Raw genomic sequence first — 18,657 nt, 5'->3', positions numbered from 1 at the left:
CACACCATGACACCACCACCACCAGCCTGAACCGTTGATACAAGGCAGGATGGATCCATGCTTTCATGTTGTTTACGCCAAATTCTGACCCTACCATCCGAATGTCGCAGCAGAAATCGAGACTCATCAGACCAGGCAACGTTTTTCCAATCTTCTACTGTCCAATTTCGATGAGCTTGTGCAAATTGTAGCCTCAGTTTCCTGTTCTTAGCTGAGAGGAGTGGTACCCAGTGTGGTCTTCTGCTGCTGTAGCCCATCTGCCTCAAAGTTCGACGCACTGTGCGTTCAGAGATGCTCTTCTGCCTACCTTGGTTGTAACGGGTGGCAATTTGAGTCACTGTTGCCTTTCTATCAGCTCGAACCAGTCTGCCCATTCTCCTCTGACCTCTGGCATCAACATGGCATTTCCGGCCACAGAACTGCCGCTCACTGGATTTTTTTTCTTTTTCGGACCATTCTCTGTAAACCCTAGAGATGGTTGTGCGTGAAAATCCCAGTAGATCAGCAGTTTCTGAAATACTCAGACCAGCCCTTCTGGCACCAACAATCATGCCACGTTCAAAGGCACTCAAATCACCTTTCTTCCCCATACTGATGCTCGGTTTGAACTGCAGGAGATTGTCTTGACCATGTCTACATGCCTAAATGCACTGAGTTGCCGCCATGTGATTGGCTGATTAGAAATTAAGTCTTAACACACAGTTGGACAGGTGTACCTAATAAAGTGGCCAGTGAGTGTATATAATTTTTTTTTTTTTTTTTTTTTACGGATAAGGAATCAAATTGTAAAATGTATTTTAGCAGATCTTTTGTGGTCATAAAAAAAAATTATATTATATATATATATATATATATATATATATATATATATATATATATATATATATAAATAAACACGCATTTCTTTTATTTTCCCACTAATTATCTCCTGATATCGGGCGAAAAAAAACAATGAAAACAAAAGGGCAAAAATTATTTAACTATCTGAACATTAAAAGAAAAAATTTACAGCTCTGTAAACTGCATGTATGAAACACCCCTCTCCCCCCGAAAAAGTGCATGGCCGGAAATGGGTTAAATGGCCAGGTCCTGAACTGGTTATTACCTATGTCTTCTGTGTATCTTAGTTCTTTTAAAGGTTTGAAAAACCATTTCTGTAGAAATAAAGCATTTATTTCACTAATGAATACAGGCCTTTAGGTATTTACTACCAAAGTACTCTGCCTGGCACATGCCAAAAAGACACTTTTTTTGGAATCTTGTAAGATATACAGATATAGAATGTCAAAATACTGGTATATATCTTAAACTAAAAGTAAGGCCATTGGTTAGTTTCTAGAAGGGCCTTACAAGCAGTAATTTGTATGTTCCATATCACTGTATCCGAAAGTACAAAGGTGCCGGAGACCACAATAATCCCACCATTGCATTACAACCGTTTGGGGGGGGGGGGGGGAATACCACCTGGCCATCTGTCTCTGTGTGATTTAAATACAGTGTGTGAATGAAGAACAGTCACGATGTCCTTATCCTTCATATTGTAGGGAAGGAGCAGGTACAAGTGGGTATGGAAAGTATTCCGACCCCTTTAAATTTTTCACTCTGTTTTATTGCAGCCATTTGGTAAATTCAAAAAAGTTCATCTTTTCTCATTAATGTACACTCCGCACGCCATCTTGATTGAAAAAAAGAGAAATGAAGAATTTTTGGAAAAATTATTAAAAAAGAAAAACTGAAATATCACATGGTCATAAGTATTCAGACTCTTTGCTCAGACACTCATATTTAAGTCACATGCTGTCCATTTCCTTGTGATACTCTTTGAGATGGTTCTACTCCTTCATTGGAGTCCAGCTGTGTTTAATTAAACTGATAGGACTTGATTTGTAAAGGCACACACCTGTCTATATAAGACCTCACAGTTCACAGTGCATGTCAGACCAAATGAGAATCATGAGGTCAAAGGAACTGGCCAAGGAACTCAGAGACAGAATTGTGGCAAGGGACAGATCTGGCCACGGTTACAAAAGAATTTCTGCAGAACGCAATGTTCCTAAGAGCACAGAGGCCTCCATAATCCTTAAATGGAAGAAGTTTGGGACCACTAGAAGTCTTCCTAGATCTGGCCGTCCAGCCACTCTGAGCAATCGTGGGAGAAGAGCCTTAAGGTACTGTCACACTTAGCGATGTACCAGCGATCCCGACCAGCGATATGACGCGGTCAGGATCGCTGGTACATCGCTAAGTGGTCGCTAGTGAGCTGCCACACAGGCAGATCTCACCAGCGACATCGCTAGGGACGGGGGTCGCTACTTACCTGTCACACTAGGCGATCCTGCGTCCTCCCGCCCAGCTCCATGCTCGTTTCTCCACAGGAAGCGCCGCAGGAAGCTGACGACGAGAAACAGTCCAGGACGTTCTCGCGCGATCAGCGATTACCAGCGGGGGAGCCGGTCGGAGGTAAGTATCACACACAGCGATATCGCTAGCAATATCTCTATAACGTCACAAGTTATAGCGATATTGCTAACGATATCGCTTAGTGTGATAGTACCTTTGGTGAGAGAGGTAAAGAAGAACCCCAAGATCAATGTGGCTGAGCTCCACAGATGCAGTTGGGAGATGGGAGAAAGTTCCACAAAGTCAACTATCACTGCAGCCCTCCACCAGTTGGGCCTTTACGGCAGAGTGGCCCGACGGAAGCCTCTCCTCAGTGCAAGACATATGAAAGCCCAAATAGAGTTTGCTAAAAAAAAACAAACAAAAAAAAAACACATGAAGGACTCCCAGACTATGAGAAATAAGATTCTCTGGTTTGATGAGACGCAGATAGAACTTTTTTGTGATAATTCTAAGAGGTATGTGTGGAGAAAACCAGGCACTGCTCATCACCTGCCCAATATAATCCCAACAGTGAACATGGTGGTGGCAGCATCCTCCTATGGGGGGGATTGTTTTTCAGCTGCAGGGACAGGATGACTGCTTGCAATTGAAGGAAACATGAATGAGGCCAAGTACAGAGAGATCCTGGATGAAAACCTCTTCCAGAGTGCTCTGGACCTCAGACTTGGCCGAAGATTCACCTTCCAACAAGACAATGACCCTAAGCACACAGCTGTACATCAATATACTTCTTTGTTCACAAGGTGATACTTGGTGTCTCCAGACTGAAGGGGGAGGTGGTCTGCTGAAGTCCCAAAGTTGGATATAAACAACCCAAGGGTGACACAGGAGAGGATGGAGGGAGAGGAGATTGAGAGATGGAAGGAAAGTTGGCATTCAGTGATGTGTCCCTGAGAGAGATTGGCCGTGCCATAGAGAGGACATTCCAAGGAGATAAGGGCAACACTAAGATGGCATAACCAGGAGGCCCTATGTCAATAATTATGACATTATGTGATTGTAAGCTTAAGGAATTAATGTTTCTTGGTTGTAAGTTTTGTTATCCGTTTTATCAACTCTATACTTCGTATTTGATTCTGGGTGTAAAATCGTTTCTTTTTATACACTTTTGTTGGTGTGCTTGCTTTACTGACCGTCCCCAAGGATCTACGTAAGAATATTGTGGTCGTTTGCTCTCGGTTTTTTCGATACTAATAGCTCTTGATGCTGTAATTGTTCAGCATCCTTGTCATTCGATATCGATACTGCTCGCAATAACAGTATTTTTTACAATTTGCTGGCAAAATGGTGCCCTCCAAACCTAAGGTTTTGCTCACCTCACGTTTAAAGGGGTTGTCCACTACTAGGACAACCCCTTCTTAAACTAAATGTTCGGCCTCGATAAAATAATAAAGCCAATACTCACCTGCTGTGCCGGCTCTCTTCCTGCAGTGTCGGCACTCACGGGCCCGGGTCTCTGATGCGGTGGAATGACACATGATGCCCGGCGACAAATCAGTGTTGGAGTCACTATCTCCGCCTTCAGACAAACAGCAAAAAGAGGAAGTTTGGGATGAGCTGTAGTGCCGGCTTCCTCTTCATGTCCAGTTTGTCTAAAGGCGGAGACAGTGATGCCAGAAATGATTGGGTGCCAGACTACACGTGTCAACACTGCATCACAGCCCCGGGACCATGAGTGCCGACAATGTGGAAACGGAGCTGGCACGGGAGGCAAGTACAGGCTATATTATAAGAAGGGGTTGTCCTAGTAGCAGACAACCCCTTTAAAAGGTTTTTTTTAATAAGATTCTGATCAATACTTAAAATAATTTTGCCTGTTAGAAAACGGGAACAAAGGTGTAAAGTGTAGCAGGGAGGCGTTACATTACATGAATGAAACATAAATGTCAGCTTCTCAGATTAATACGCTCTCACCTTCATCCGAAGGGCACTGCCTCTAAAAAGCAATAAAAAGTATGACTCTTTAAAAACATGAGCTGCAAATATTTTGTAGGTGTAATGTAATAAATGGTGGCATGGGTAACTGTATATGGCGGATCATTTTCCTTATTGCCCTTGACATTAATTTTCACAGCTGCACCAATGAATGTGTAACCTTGACAGCTCATCTCTTATATACATATTTCCAGAAAGGTCTCTGAAGATTGATAAGGAAAGCCTATTTCCGTGTGCTGCATGTAGCCCTCTAGCCTTCGTTCAATAGCGCAGATTACATTTCTTGCTTTTACAGTTACAGCGCTGTTCTGTTGAACCAGACGCTACAAGAAATGTTAATACAAGAATCTCATATCTCCTAGTACATAGCAAGTCTGTGCAGCATGGAGAGGAAGTCTCTTGTACAACAGAGGCTTTTGGTTGCACATTTGCAAAAAAAACCACTGCTTTATTAGAAAATAATCTGTTCAAAAGAGTGAGCTACCCTATAGTATAATGCCACGCCGATTCCTTCAGAGCAGAGGTCAGCAACTTTAGGAACTACAGAAAAGTTAAAGACTTACTGCTCCGAGTAAAAGATGTGAATTCACAGTAGGAAAAAAATGAATTTATGATTTTCAAATGGAAAATTCCTTTAAAAAGCATGTCAAGTTTATATGTGAAACATTTTGAGTTGTATCTACGGTCTTCCTCCTGGAAACATAAGAAAACATTGACAGTCCATATATATTCTTAAGAAAAAAGAAAATGATCTCACCGTACTGAAGTAACAGACAACAGATAGAAATAATAGGCACTTAGCAAGACAACCCCTATAAAGGAGTGGATCGGCAGGGGGTGACCACAGACCATTTTTCTGTTCTCATCTTTTTTGGCTCTTGTTTTGGTCACTTTTGCATTTCATCACTGCTCTTACCCCTAGAGGTACAGTAGCATGAGGTGGTGTCTACAACCCACATACGTTGTTGAGGTAGTGCAACTCATCCAGGATGGCACACCAATGCGAGCTGTGGCAAGAAAGATAGCTGTGTCTGTCAGCACAGTGTCCAGAGCATGGAGCAGATACCAGGAGACGTGGAGGGGGCCATAGGAGGGCAACAACCAAGCAGCAGGATCTCCATCTCCTCCTTTGTGCAAGGAGGAACAAGAGGAGCAGTGCCAGAGCCCTGCAAAATGACCTCCAGAAGGTCATTAACATTTATGTGTCTGCTCAAACTGTCAGAAAGAGTCCATGAGGGTGGTATGAGGGCCCATGTCCACAAGTGGGCCTTGTGCTTGCAGCCCAACACCGTGCAGGGCGATTGGCATTTGCCAGAGAATACCAAGATTGACAGAATTGACACTGGTGCCTTGTGCTCTTCACGGATGACAACAGGTTCACACTGAGCGCACATGTGACAGAGTCTGAAGACGCCATGGAGAATGTTCTGCTGCCTGCAACATACACCAGCATGACCGGTTTTGGCAGTGAGTCAGTAATGGTGTGGGGTGGCATTTTTTTGGAGGGCCGCACAGCCCTCCATGTGCAAGCCAGAAGTACCCTGCCTGCCATTAGGTACTGGGATGAGCTCCTCAGACCCACTGTGAGACCATATGTAGGTGCAGTGGGCCCTGGGCTCCTTCTGATTAATGATAATGCTAAGCCTTATGTGGCTGAAGTGTGTCAGCAGTTCCTGCATGCTGAAGGCATTGATGTTATGGACTTGCATGCCCCTTCCCCAGACCTGAATCCAATTGAGCACATCTCGGACATCATGTCTCATTCAACGTTGCCCCACAGACTGTCCAGGAGTTGACCAATTCTTTAATCCAGGTCTGAGAGAAGATGCCTCAGGAAAACATGTGCCACCTCATCAGGACCATGCCCAGGTGTTGTAGGGAGGTCATACAGGCACGTGGAGGCCACACACACTACTGAGCATCATTTCCTTGTCTAGAGGCATTTCCACTGAAGTTGGAGCAGCCTGTAATTTGAGTTAACACTTCAATTTTGAGTCTCATTTGAAAGCCAGCCCTACATGGGATATAAATTTTGATTTACACTGATTATTTTTATGTTTTATTTTTCTCAACGCATTACACTAATGAATAAAGATTTGCAACTGGAATATGTTATTCAGTGATCTCTTGGAAGTGGTATTTTAGTGTTCTCTATTTTTTTTTTTTTGAGCAGTGTATACCTACAGGCTTTCAGGTTGGACAGCAAGTTATATCACTGCAAAAAAAAAAAAAAGTAAGGAGTAGAGTATACTGCCATAGTTTCCAACTTTGAAAGGAGTTTGTCGGTTCAAAATGACTGCTCAAACCAAGCACAGACGTTCAGCACACACTTGGCACAGCCACACCGTTTAGTGCAGCCTCCCATCTATATCTGCTCTCCTCTGGGTCACGTAATCCCAGTGCGGTCAATAAATAAGAGGGATGGAGGTTGATGCCAAGAAAAAGAATAAAACAAAAAAAAAAAAAGGAGATGGGAATGTGCATTGAACTGCTCACCTACACCAAGTGTGCACAAAGCTTATGTGCTTGGTTTGAACAGTCATTTTGTGCTGACAGTCCCTTCAAAATGCCAAAAACGAAAAAAATTTACAAACTACTCAAAAAAAAAAAAAATCTTCAAAACAATTAGAAATAGCATCTGCCAGCAGATCTGGCAATAAGGCAGCCAAAAATAAGTTGGCAAGAAGCCGCCTAGAATTACTCTGCAGTTTGTAGAATATACAGTGTATTCCTCTGAAGCCGTACATGCTGATCATATCATCGTGATTAACTACTAATGAATCCCCTCCCAATCGACATTTCTGAGAGCTCTTTCATGTAGCTGTTAATTCAAGATTTACCCAAGTAAAGCTGGATTAGTTATATGCATATTTTGTCACGCAGATCCTGCTAAAATAAAGAAAACAAGGAGCGCGGTCACTGGGTTCCAGATACCGAGCAGCTTCCACATAAGGGACGGAACTGCATAGAATACAAGCTGCTAAAGCAGAAGATCTCAGACGAGTATAGCATTAATGAAAATCTCAGGATGCTAAGCAATGGCCGACAATTACAAAACAATTGTCGGCAGTGTTTGTGTAATGAGGATTGCAGACAGGTCCACATTATTAAAACCTCCTCATCTACGAGATGGGGGAAGAATTCAGGGGCTAAAGAGTAAGGGTATGTTCATACAGGGCGTTTTTGCAGCTTTTTTCTCATGAAGGTATTGGCAGGAAAAATGCTGTATGCATTTTTTATGTGTTTTTAGTTGCATATTCGTTATTTTTTTTGGCATTCATTTGAATGGAAGATAATATATCAGAGTACGTTTTTGGTATGTAATCTGAGAGCATCATGATGCAGGGGCTGAGATCCTGATTTCAGCGATGTGTCAATTACCAGGCTGCGTGCTGCTGTTTCAATACAATCAGTGTTTTGTCAGCAGGAGATGATCACAGGACTAGGCGTATTGTGCCTCCTAATCCAACCACACCCCCAACATTGTTTAGCAGTTTTCTGTCTATATACAGTGTACACAGCTGCCAATCAGTGGTGTGGGCGGGTTATACAGTGCTCAGTATTCAGAGGTCTGCTCCGTCTGCAGCCGAGAAAACTGTGATTTTATAACAACTGCTACAGTCAGTAAACTAAGTGACGCATCGCTGGAATCAGGGTCTCTGCCCCAAAATCATGCCGCTATCTGATGAGGTAGCATAAATATGATAACAGATTCCCCTTTAAGATGCTAAAAAGTACTGAGCACAGAGTGTTCATAACATGGTATATTATTTCTAGTCTCTACCCGTAGCTGGTCTGTATATGGACGCTATTGATATGTTTCTCAAGGAGAAAGCTGCGTTGGAGTCACAAGGGGGCCTTGGTCAGTCTAACTGATCATATAGTATTTCTATATTAATATTGCTGTAATCTCCAAGAAAAAATAAATAAAAATGGGAGATTTTATCTAATACGAGATGCTGTGGATGTCTCCCCTTCATTTTGTATTTGCAATTCATATTTTTGTTGTTACATATACACCTTTAATCTAAAAGGTTTCACATGTTATTCTGTTTTCAAGGTCAATGACCCAAAGGGGTCAAAGCTGTATTGGTGGCACAAGGAGGAGCGATACAATATTAGGCAAGTATAACTATGGCCGATGTCATGGCCGGTGTCCATTTAACTTTGGCGACACTGGCAGAGTTTGCGAGAAGAAACGTTCAACAGCAGGAGAAGAGATCGAACAGCCATGTACAGTCATGGCCAAAAGGTTAGAGAATGACACAAATATTAATTTTTCCAAAGTCTACTGCTTCATTTTTTCTAATGGCAATTTGCATATACTCCCGAATGTTATAAAGAGTGATCAGCTTAACAGCAATTACTTGCAAAGTCAATATTTGCCTAGAAAATGAACTTTATCCCCCAAAACATATTTCATCATCGATGCAGCCCTGGCCTTAAAAGGATCAGCTAACATCGTTTCAGTGATTGCTCCATTAACACAGGTGTGGGTGTTGATGAGGACAGGGCTGGAGATCAATCTGTCATGATTAAGTAAGAATGACACCACTGGACACTTTAAAAGGAGGCTGGTGCTTGGCATCATTGTTTCTCTTCTGTTAACCACGGTTATCTCTAAAGAAACACGCGCAGTCATCATTGCGCTGCACAAAAATGGCCTAACAGGGAAGAGTATCGCAGCTAGAAAGATTGCACCTCAGTCAACAATCTATCGCATCATCAAGAACTTCAAGGAGAGAGGTTCCCTTGTTGCCAAAAAGGCTCCAGGGCGCCCATGAAAGACCAGCAAGCGCCAGGACCGTCTCTTAAAAGTGTTTCAGCTGCGGGATCGGGCTACCAGCAGTGCAGAGCTTGCTCAGGAATGGCAGCAGGCAGGTGTGAGTGCATCTGCACGCACTGTGAGGCGGAGACTCTTGGAGCAAGGCCTGGTCTCAAGGAGGGCAGCAAAGAAGCCACTTCTCTCCAGGAAAAACATCATGGACAGACTGATATTCTGCAAGAGGTACAGGGAGTGGACTGCTGAGGACGGGGGTAAAGTCATTTTCTCTGATGAATCCCCTTTTCGATTGTTTGGGACATCTGGAAAACGGCTTATTCAGAGAAGACCAGGTGAGCGCTACCACCAGTCTTGTCTCATGCCAACTGTCAAGCATCCTGAAACCATTCATGTGTGGGGTTGCTTCTCAGCCAAGGGAATGGGCTCTCTCTCAGTCTTGCCTAAAAACACAGCCATGAATAAAGAATGGTACCAGAATGTCCTCCAAGAGCAACTTCTCCCTACCGTCCAAGAGCAGTTTGGCGATCAACAATGCCATTTTCAACATGATGGAGCACCTTGCCATAAAGCAAAGGTGATAACTAAATGGCTCAGGGAACAAAACATAAAGATTTTGGGACCATGGCCTGGAAACTCCCTAGATCTTAATCCCATTGAGAACTTGTGGTCAATCATCAAGAGACGGGTGGTGGACAAACAAAAACCTTCAAATTCAGACAAAATTAAAGCATTGATTTTGCAAGAATGGACTGCTATCAGTCAGGATTTGATCCAGAAGTTGATTGAGAGCATGCCAGGGAGAATTGCTGAGATCCTGAAGAAGAAGGGTCAACACTGCAAATATTGACTTGCTGCATTAACTCATTCTAACTGTCAATATAACCTTTTGTTACTCATAATATGATTGCAATTATATTTCTGTATGTGATAAAAACATCTGACAAACACACATAAAAACCAGAGGGCAGCAGATCATGTGAAAATATAATATTTGTGTCATTCTCAAAACTTTTGGCCATGACTGTACTCCTTGACCTTAATTCATAATGAGCAATACTGATCCTCATGAAGGTATCCACATGCATTTATGGATATCGTTTGACATTTCTAAACTTATAGCTAAGAGTTTCATAACTTGACAATTATTTTATTCGCTTATATAGACAGCGCCATTAATTCCCTTTCAGTTTGTCTTAGGAGAAGGAAACCTTAGAGAAAAACGCAGTGAAACCGTCCATGTAAATGCTAGAAAATTTTATTAGTACAAAAATTACAATAAATGACAAAGACACTGGAATGGGGGCGTAGACTAAAAAAAGTAACAAAACCACATATACTAGGCAGGAGAAAACAGCCGGAGTATCCCAATAAATAAGTGTGTAAACTCAGAGATTCATAGTATAATGCTGCACTTTCCTTCCTCAGGGGTAAGTGCCGAAACGCGCGTTGGGGTTGGCAGGCGACTGCAGGGTGTCCCCGATACTTGCATCTGGTATGTGTACTTTTTCTCTTCTTTCATTATGGCTGTAATACTTACATCGGGCTCTATGGTCATCCATGTAGTGCATATGCAATGGTAATAATTGAACCATGGTGATCTTCTAGGCTGATTGTGCGCATATGTGTGCACTATAGGATGTCCTGCAGCATTATACTATGAATCTCTGAGTTTACATACTTATTTATTGGGATGCTCCTGCTGTTTTCCCCTGCCTAGTATATGCGGTTTTGTATGTGTTACTTTTTTAGTCTACCCCCCCATTCCAGTGTCTTTGTCATTTATTGTAATTTTTGTACTAATAACATTTTCTAGCATTTACATGGACGGTTTCACTGTGTTTTTCTCCAAAGTTTTCAAAAGTGCAGTGTGTCCTACACTGTCCCCCTATAGAAGCTATGAACATGCCTAATTAAGGTTGAACAAATTGGGATTAATTATGTTATACCCTATTAGCTTGAAGTGTTTTCCTTTTATATATCTTAGGAGAAGGAAACCTGAGGACTCAGATATGAGACCACTCAAACACGGGGAGAACATACAAACTCCTTGCAGATGTCGTCCTTGGTGGGACTTGAACCCAGGACCCCGTTCCTACAAACCTAAAGTGTTAATCGCTGAGCCACCATGTTGCTCAAGAACTGATGTTTTACATAGTATGCAACACGATTCTGGATTTTGAAGATGGCTTGGACATGCCTACCTGAGCACTCAGTGCCAATTTGTATAGGACACAGGAGTAAAAGTGGATTTGATCAGTTGTGTCATGCTGTGGGAGTGAAGTGAATGCACACATAGCAATAAGTCTTTAATGGGAGGACAACCAGGGGCAGCCATTTTTATTCAGGAAAGGAGTGCGGTTAGCCTTTCCGTGCATGTCATAGGAGGATGTGCTGATCTTCAAAAGCAATAAATTGGAGAACATCTAAGAAACTCATTTGCAAGCAATACCCACAGCGCTGTATAATAACAAAATATGAAAACACTTAAGGTCTGTCCACTTGTTTATAGCCATCTCCATTGAGTGAATTAACCGTCTGTACACATCACTTAAGCTTCCTTTCATCTAAGTGAAGGCCGAAAGGGATGTTTATTTCCTGTCTAACTTGTTACATGTGAGCAATCGTACACAAAAACATTGTGGCAGGAATATATAAGCTAGGAGGCACACAAAGAACAAAGGGGAAAAACTAAAAGTTAAAAAAAAAGAAAAAACAACAACATTGGGACACTCAAAATATAACGTACAAATGAAAGGTAATGGCACGACACAGGCAGATTAACGCTCTGTAGAGGACAATGTCGATACAGGTAGTACAGTTTCACAGGAGGGTAACAAATAGCACAGACTGACTCATCCTTTCAAGACAGTTTTCTAGGAAAAAAGGAAGGATGTGAATCGGATGACTACTTGCTTTGTAAATATTGACAACAAACTTTAACATTGGAGGGATTTGTCTTTAAGCACTTACAAGAAAATTCTGCCTCAAAAAATATAAATATTTATTTAATTGCTTACGTACAACATGGAATCATTTCTAGAAGGATAGGAGTAGTAGGAGGTAAAGGAGTAGGCGATCGAGGGAGGAGAAGTGTAAGAATGCGCAGGAGAGAGCAGGAGGAGGAGTGGAAGAAAGTGTATGGGGAGAGTGGGAGGAGTGGAAGAAAGTGTATGGGGAGAGTGGGAGGAGAAATGGAAAAAGCGTAGGAGAAATGGAAGAAAGCGTAGGAGAAAGGACGAGACATGGAAGAAAGAACAGGAGAGAGTGGGAGAAGTGGATGAAAGCGTATGGGGAGAGTGGGAGGAGAAATGGAAGAAAACATAGGAGAGAGTAGGAGGAGAAAAGGAAGAAAGCGTAGGAGAAAGGAGAAGTGGAAGGAGAAGTGAATGAAAGCGTAGGAAAAAGGAGACGCGGAAGAAAGTGTAGGAGAAAGAAGTGGAAGAAAGTACAAGAGAGAGTGGGAGGAGAAGTGAATGAAAGCGTGCGTAGGAGAAAGGAGGAGAAGTGGAAGAAAGCGTAGGAGAAAGGAGAAGTGGAAGAAAGCGTAGGATAAAGGAAAAGTGGAAGAAAGCATAGAAGAAGTGGAAGAAAGAGTAGGAGAAAGTGGGAGAAGTGGATGAAAGCGTATGGGGAGAGTGAGAGAAGTGGAATAAAACGGAGTAAAAAAAAAACCAGCGAGTAGATCGCAGACTAAAATATAACCTTTAATCCATTGGGTTAAAACATGAATGGCACAGGATTGCCGGGCATGTAGAAAAAAACTTTAGAAACCGATGACTCGTTTCGACATAACAGTCTTCATCAAGATCTTGATTCTATTTTAGTCTGCGATCTACTCGCTGGTCTTTTTCTTTTTTTTTTCCTGTTCCCAAGTACGTTTGCTCTATGGAACCGTGCTGAGTGCCAGCTGCTTAATGAAGACTTCACAGAAGGGTGAGCTGACTTTAGTTCGATTTTTTTTTTCTCAAAATGGAGAGAGTGGGATGAGAAGTGGAAGAAAGCATATGGGGAGAGTGGGAGAAGTGGAAGAAAGCATAGGAGAAAGTGGGAGGAGTGGGAAAAGGAGCAGGAGGAGGTATAGGAGCATGAGAAAGAGTGGGAGGAGAAGTAGAAGACAATATAGAAGGAGTAGTAGGAATAGTAGTCTGACCACAACATTTATTAGGTCCTGCTGTCTCAGTTTTAGTTTGATTGATTGGTAACGAAGAGAAAAAAAAAAAACAACCCAAGATATGAGAACTAGCCTGCTATATATTAAGACCTAGCTTGGGGGAGCATTTATGCAGGGGGCATTTATGCACATTTAATCGAAGTACATTTGATCAAAGTATGAGGCAGTTATAACATGGCAGTTAGACAGGGCAGGAGACAGGTAAGACATTTATATACATCTATTCCCTGTTCATCTGTATTGCAACAAATATTTACCATATGTATTTGTATAATTTATATCCTGGCAGCTGCATTCGCACACATCCACCACCCTGGCATTAACTCCCTACACTCCATCCATATCGGCCCCTCACTCCTTTCCTCTCCTATGGATAGCACTCATGCTCTTTTCACATTGTTAAATTGCACAGATCCAGTCAGTCCCACCACCCAACATAAGAGACGCTCCCACAAATCACTTAACCATATACGCACTCTTTCTATCCTCCTTCTCCTAGTTGCAGGGGACATCGCTCCCAACCCTGGTCCCCCATGTTTTAGAAAGTCAAACCCCTCAACTGCTACATTCAGAAACCCCTCTAATCTTATTCATATTCCCTGCATGCCTTCTGTCTCTCTTAATTGTGCCCATGGGAATTCCGCTCAGTGTGTAATAAACTCCCCTTCATACATGACTTCTTTCTTTCAAATTCTCTTAACCTCCTGGCTCTTACTGAAACCTGGATCGAGCAGTCAGACACTACCGCTGCTACTGCTCTTTCATATGGGGGATTACACTTTTCTCATACCCCAAGATCAGACAAAAGAGCAGGTGGAGGCATTGGTCTGCTTCTACCATCCAAATGTACCTTTCAGGTTATCCCTCAAGTACCCTAACTTGTCTTCCCTTCCTTTGAGGTCCATGCTGTCAGACTCTACACCCCCTTCTCCATGCGAGTGGCGGTGGTGTATCGTCCTCCCGGACCCACCCATCATTTTCTGGATCATTTTGCCACTTGGCTTCCACATTTTCTCTCCTGTGACTCCCCTACCCTCATCATGGGCAATTTCAACATCCCCATTGCTCTTCCCCTCTCCCCATCTGCTACCCACCTTTTAACTCTAATCTCCTCATTTGGCCTTTCGCAGCTTACTAATTCTCCAACGCATGAAAACGGAAACTCCCTCGACTTGGTCTTCTCCCGGCTTTGTGCAGTGGATGATTACGCAAACTCCCCTCTCCCACTCTCTGACCACAACCTTCTTTCATTCTCTATCAAGAACTGCCAGGCCGCTCAGGTCACCCCCACTGTCCATACTTATAGAAACATACAGGCCATTAACACCCAGAAACTTATGAAGAACTTGCAGTCTTCATTGGCCCCTATCTCCTCCCTCTCATGTCCTGATTCTGCACTGAAGCATTACAATGAAACACTGCAATGTGCCCTGAATGAATTTGCACCTCCTATACATAGAACAACACGACACAGACAGCGACAACCCTGGCACACCCTGCAAACACGTTTCCTGCAGCGGTGCTCCAGGTGCGCCGAACGTCTGTGGAGAAAATCCAGTCTACACGAAGATTTCATCCATTATAAGTTTATGCTTAGAACATACAACATTGCCCTTCACCTCTCCAAACAAACCTATTTCAACACCCTCATCACCTCACTGTCCAATAACCCTAAATGTCTCTTTGACACTTTTCATTCTCTATTCAACCCAAGAGTGCAGGCCCCAACCACGGAGCTTCGAGCTGACGATCTGGACAATTACTTCAAAGAAAAAATTGACCAGATCCGAAAGGAAATTATCTCCCAATCACCTCATACCATGCACTGTCCTCCCTCCCCCACTGCATCTAGCTCACTCTCTGATTTTGAACCAGTCACAGAAGAAGTAAGCAGGCTCCTTGCATCTTCTCGCCAAACCACTTGCAAGAGTGACCCATTTCCGTCACATCTCCTCCAGTCCCTTTCCCCTGCTGTCATCACTCACCTAACTAAAATATTTAACCTCTCTCTCTTCTGGTATCTTTCCCTCCTCATTTAAGCATGCCGTCATACAGACACTACTTCAAAAACCATTCCTCGACCAAAACTGTGCCGCTAACTATAGACCTGTCTCTAATCTTCCCTTCATTTCTAAACTCCTGGAACGCCTGGTCCACACCTGTCTGATCAGCTATCTCTCGGACAACTCTCTTCTCGACCCTCTACAATCCTGTTTCGGCTCTTTACACTCTACTGAAACAGCCCTCACTAAAGTCTCTAATGGTCTATTAACAGCTAAACCTAATGGTCACTATTCCATGCTAATTCTCTTGGATCTCTCTGCAGAATTCGACACGGTGGATCATCAGCTCCTCCTCACTATGCTCCGCTCCATCGGCATCAAGGACACTGTTCTCTCCTGGTTTTCCTCCCATCTCTCTGACCGCTCCTTTACTGTATCTTTTGCTGGCTCCTCCTCCTCTCATCTTCCACTTACTGTTGGGGTTCCTCAAGGATCGGTTCTAGGTCCTATCCTCTTCTCTTTGTACACTGCCCCTATTGGTCAAACAATCAGTAGATTTGGTTTCCAGTACCATCTCAATGCTGATAACACCTATTTCTACGCTTCCTCTCCTGACATCACGCCTGCTATTTTAGAAAACACCGGCGACTGTCTAAACGCTGTGTCTAACATGTCCTCACTATTTCTGAAACTGAACCTGTCAAAGACTGAACTCCTTGTGTTTCCTCCCTCTACTAATGTACCTACACCCGACACTGCCATTTCTGTGTGTGGTTCCATTATTACTCCCCAGCAACATGCCCGCTGTCTTGGGGTCATACTTGACTCCGAGCTTTCCTTTGCCCCCACATCCGATCACTGACTCGCTCTTGTTATCTGCGTCTCAAAAACATTTCTAGATTTCGACCTTTTCTTATCTTTGTCTCCTCAAAAACTCTTACTATCTCTCTTATTCATTCTCGTCTGGACTATTGTAACTAGGGCTGTGGAGTCGGTAAGCCAAACCTGTGACTCTGACTCCTCAATTTCCCTTACACCGACTCAGACTCCAACTCCACGACTCCGATTCCCACATATATTGCTTATATTTAAGATAAAAATTTATTGTAGTACAATGTGAACATCAGACATTTAATCATTTTATAATACAATAATCAAGATATTTAGACAGCACATAATATATATTTATTGGAATACAACTTTAGAACACAAAAAACTAATAAATTGTAAATATGTAATACACTATGTAATATCGATTACACATAGTCATATATATATATATATATATATATATATATATATATATTAATTAGCTGAAGAGCCTGGCGCTGCCCGGGCATAGTAACTAACTGTGGTTAGTTATAGAAAATTATAATTATCCTCCATCCCATAGTCCCGTGCCCATATACCCATCATACATATCCACGATCCCATAGGCCCGTGCCCATATACCCATCATACATATCCTCCATCCCATAGTCCAGTGCCCATATACCCACCACACATCCTCCATCCCATAGTCCCATGCCCATATACCCATCACACATCCTCCATCCCATAGTCCCATGCACATATACCCATCATACATATTCGCCATCCCATAGTCAAGTGCCCATATACACATCCTTCATCTCATAGTCCCATGCCCATATACCCATCATACATATCCTCCATCCCATAGTCCCGTGCCCATATACCCATCATACATATCCGCCATCCCATAGTCCCGTGCCCATATACCCGTCATACATATCCTCCATCCCATAGTCCAGTGCCCATATAACCATCACACATCCTCCATCCCACAGTCCCGTGCCCATATACCCGTCATACATATCTCCTCCATCCCATAGTCCAGTGCCCATATACCCATCACACATCCTCCATCCCATAGTAAACCATTATGACATCATAGTGAGCGGCGGGGCTTGCAACCTATGATGACATCAGCGTCGCCATGGCAACCATTATGACATCATAATGAGGGGCGGGGCTTGATACACACACACACTTTTTCCCCATTATGTAGATGGGGCAAAATTGTTTGGTGAATTGGAACGCAACAACATAGCTTAGGAGACTCTCGGGGTCCAGACGTGTGACTGTGCCAAATTTTGTGGCTGTAGCTGCGACGGTGCGGATGCCAATCCCGGACATACACACATACACATACATACATACACACACACTTGAGCTTTATATATTAGATATATATATATATATATATATATATATATATATATATTACACTATGTAATAAACTATGTAAGTGGCAAAAAACAGTTTTCAACAAAAACATGCTAAATAACATTTGTGCAGTCTATGAATTTGTTCTAAGAAATAGAATTGCCTCCATCAGGGAACCTCCACCATGTTTGACTGTTTCTTCCTGAAAATGATTGCAAACACAGATTCTTTGGTATTATTATCTTCATTTAATTTGTCTTAAATGAAAAAAAAACACAAAAAGAATTGTCCTAAAGCCAAATTGGATATAATTCCACACCAAACATAAAAAAGAGGGTGGACAAAAGTATTGGCACTGTTCGAAAAATCATGTGATGCGGATGTTGGATAAAGAACCTCGACTAACATCCAATCAAGTTCAAGCTGCCCTGCAGTCCGAGGGTACAACAGTGTCAACCCGTACTATCCGTCGGCGTCTGAATGAAAAGGGACTGTATGGTAGGAGACCCAGGAAGACCCCACTTCTTACCCGGAGACATAAAAAAGCCAGGCTGGAATTTGCCAAAACTTACCTGAAAAAGCCTAAAACGTTTTGGAAGAATGTTCTCAGATGAGACAAAAGTAGAGCTTTTGGGGCAAAGGCATCAACATAGAGTTAACAGGAGAAAAAAGAGGCATTCAAAGAAAAAAAACACGGTCCCTACAGTCAAACATGGCGGAGGTTCCCTGATGTTTTGGGGTTGCTTTGCTGCCTCTGGCACTGGACTGCTTGACCGTGTGCATGGCATTATGAAGTCTGAAGACAACCAACACATTTTGCAGCATAATGTAGTGCCCAGTGTGAGAAAGCTGGGTCTCCCTCAGAGGTCATGGGTCTTCCAGCAGGACAATGACCCAAAACACACTTCAAAAAGCACTGAAAAATGGTTTGAGAAAAAGCACTGGAGACTTCTAAGGTGGCCAGCAATGAGTCCAGACCTGAATCCCATAGAACACCTGTGGAGAGATCTAAAAATGGCAGTTTGGAGAAGGCACCCTTCTAATATCAGGGACCTGGAGCAGTTTGCCAAAGAATGGTTAAAATTCCAGCAGAGCATTGTAAGAAACTCATTGATGGTTACCGGAAGCAGTTGGTCGCAGTTATTTTGGCTAAAGGTTGTGCAACCAAGTATTAG

The 18,657-nt window shown here is 42.8% G+C and overlaps 1 protein-coding gene across 3 annotated transcripts in view; it reads right to left on the bottom strand.

Annotated features, from left to right (window-relative positions):
* The window catches only part of ATG7 (autophagy related 7), a 354,904-nt gene that overhangs the window by 91,777 nt on the left and 244,470 nt on the right, over positions 1-18,657 (bottom strand). Inside the window, exon 19 of one of the 3 annotated variants that reach the window (XM_073574240.1) lies at positions 10,993-11,994. The exons of the other annotated variants lie outside the window; for them this stretch is intronic. Within the exon in view, the coding sequence (XP_073430341.1) occupies positions 11,974-11,994 (21 nt within the window). The 3' untranslated portion in view covers positions 10,993-11,973. Of the gene's footprint in view, positions 1-10,992; positions 11,995-18,657 lie in introns of those variants that run through there. 3 annotated transcript variants of the gene reach the window in all.

The sequence above is a fragment of the Dendrobates tinctorius genome, unplaced genomic scaffold, assembly GCF_039654945.1.
Source record: "Dendrobates tinctorius isolate UK_male_01 unplaced genomic scaffold, ASM3965494v1 ptg000038l, whole genome shotgun sequence".
Classification (NCBI taxonomy): domain Eukaryota; kingdom Metazoa; phylum Chordata; class Amphibia; order Anura; family Dendrobatidae; genus Dendrobates; species Dendrobates tinctorius.
Note: the sequence above shows the minus strand (reverse complement) of the source record. Positions and strands in the feature narration are given on the sequence as shown.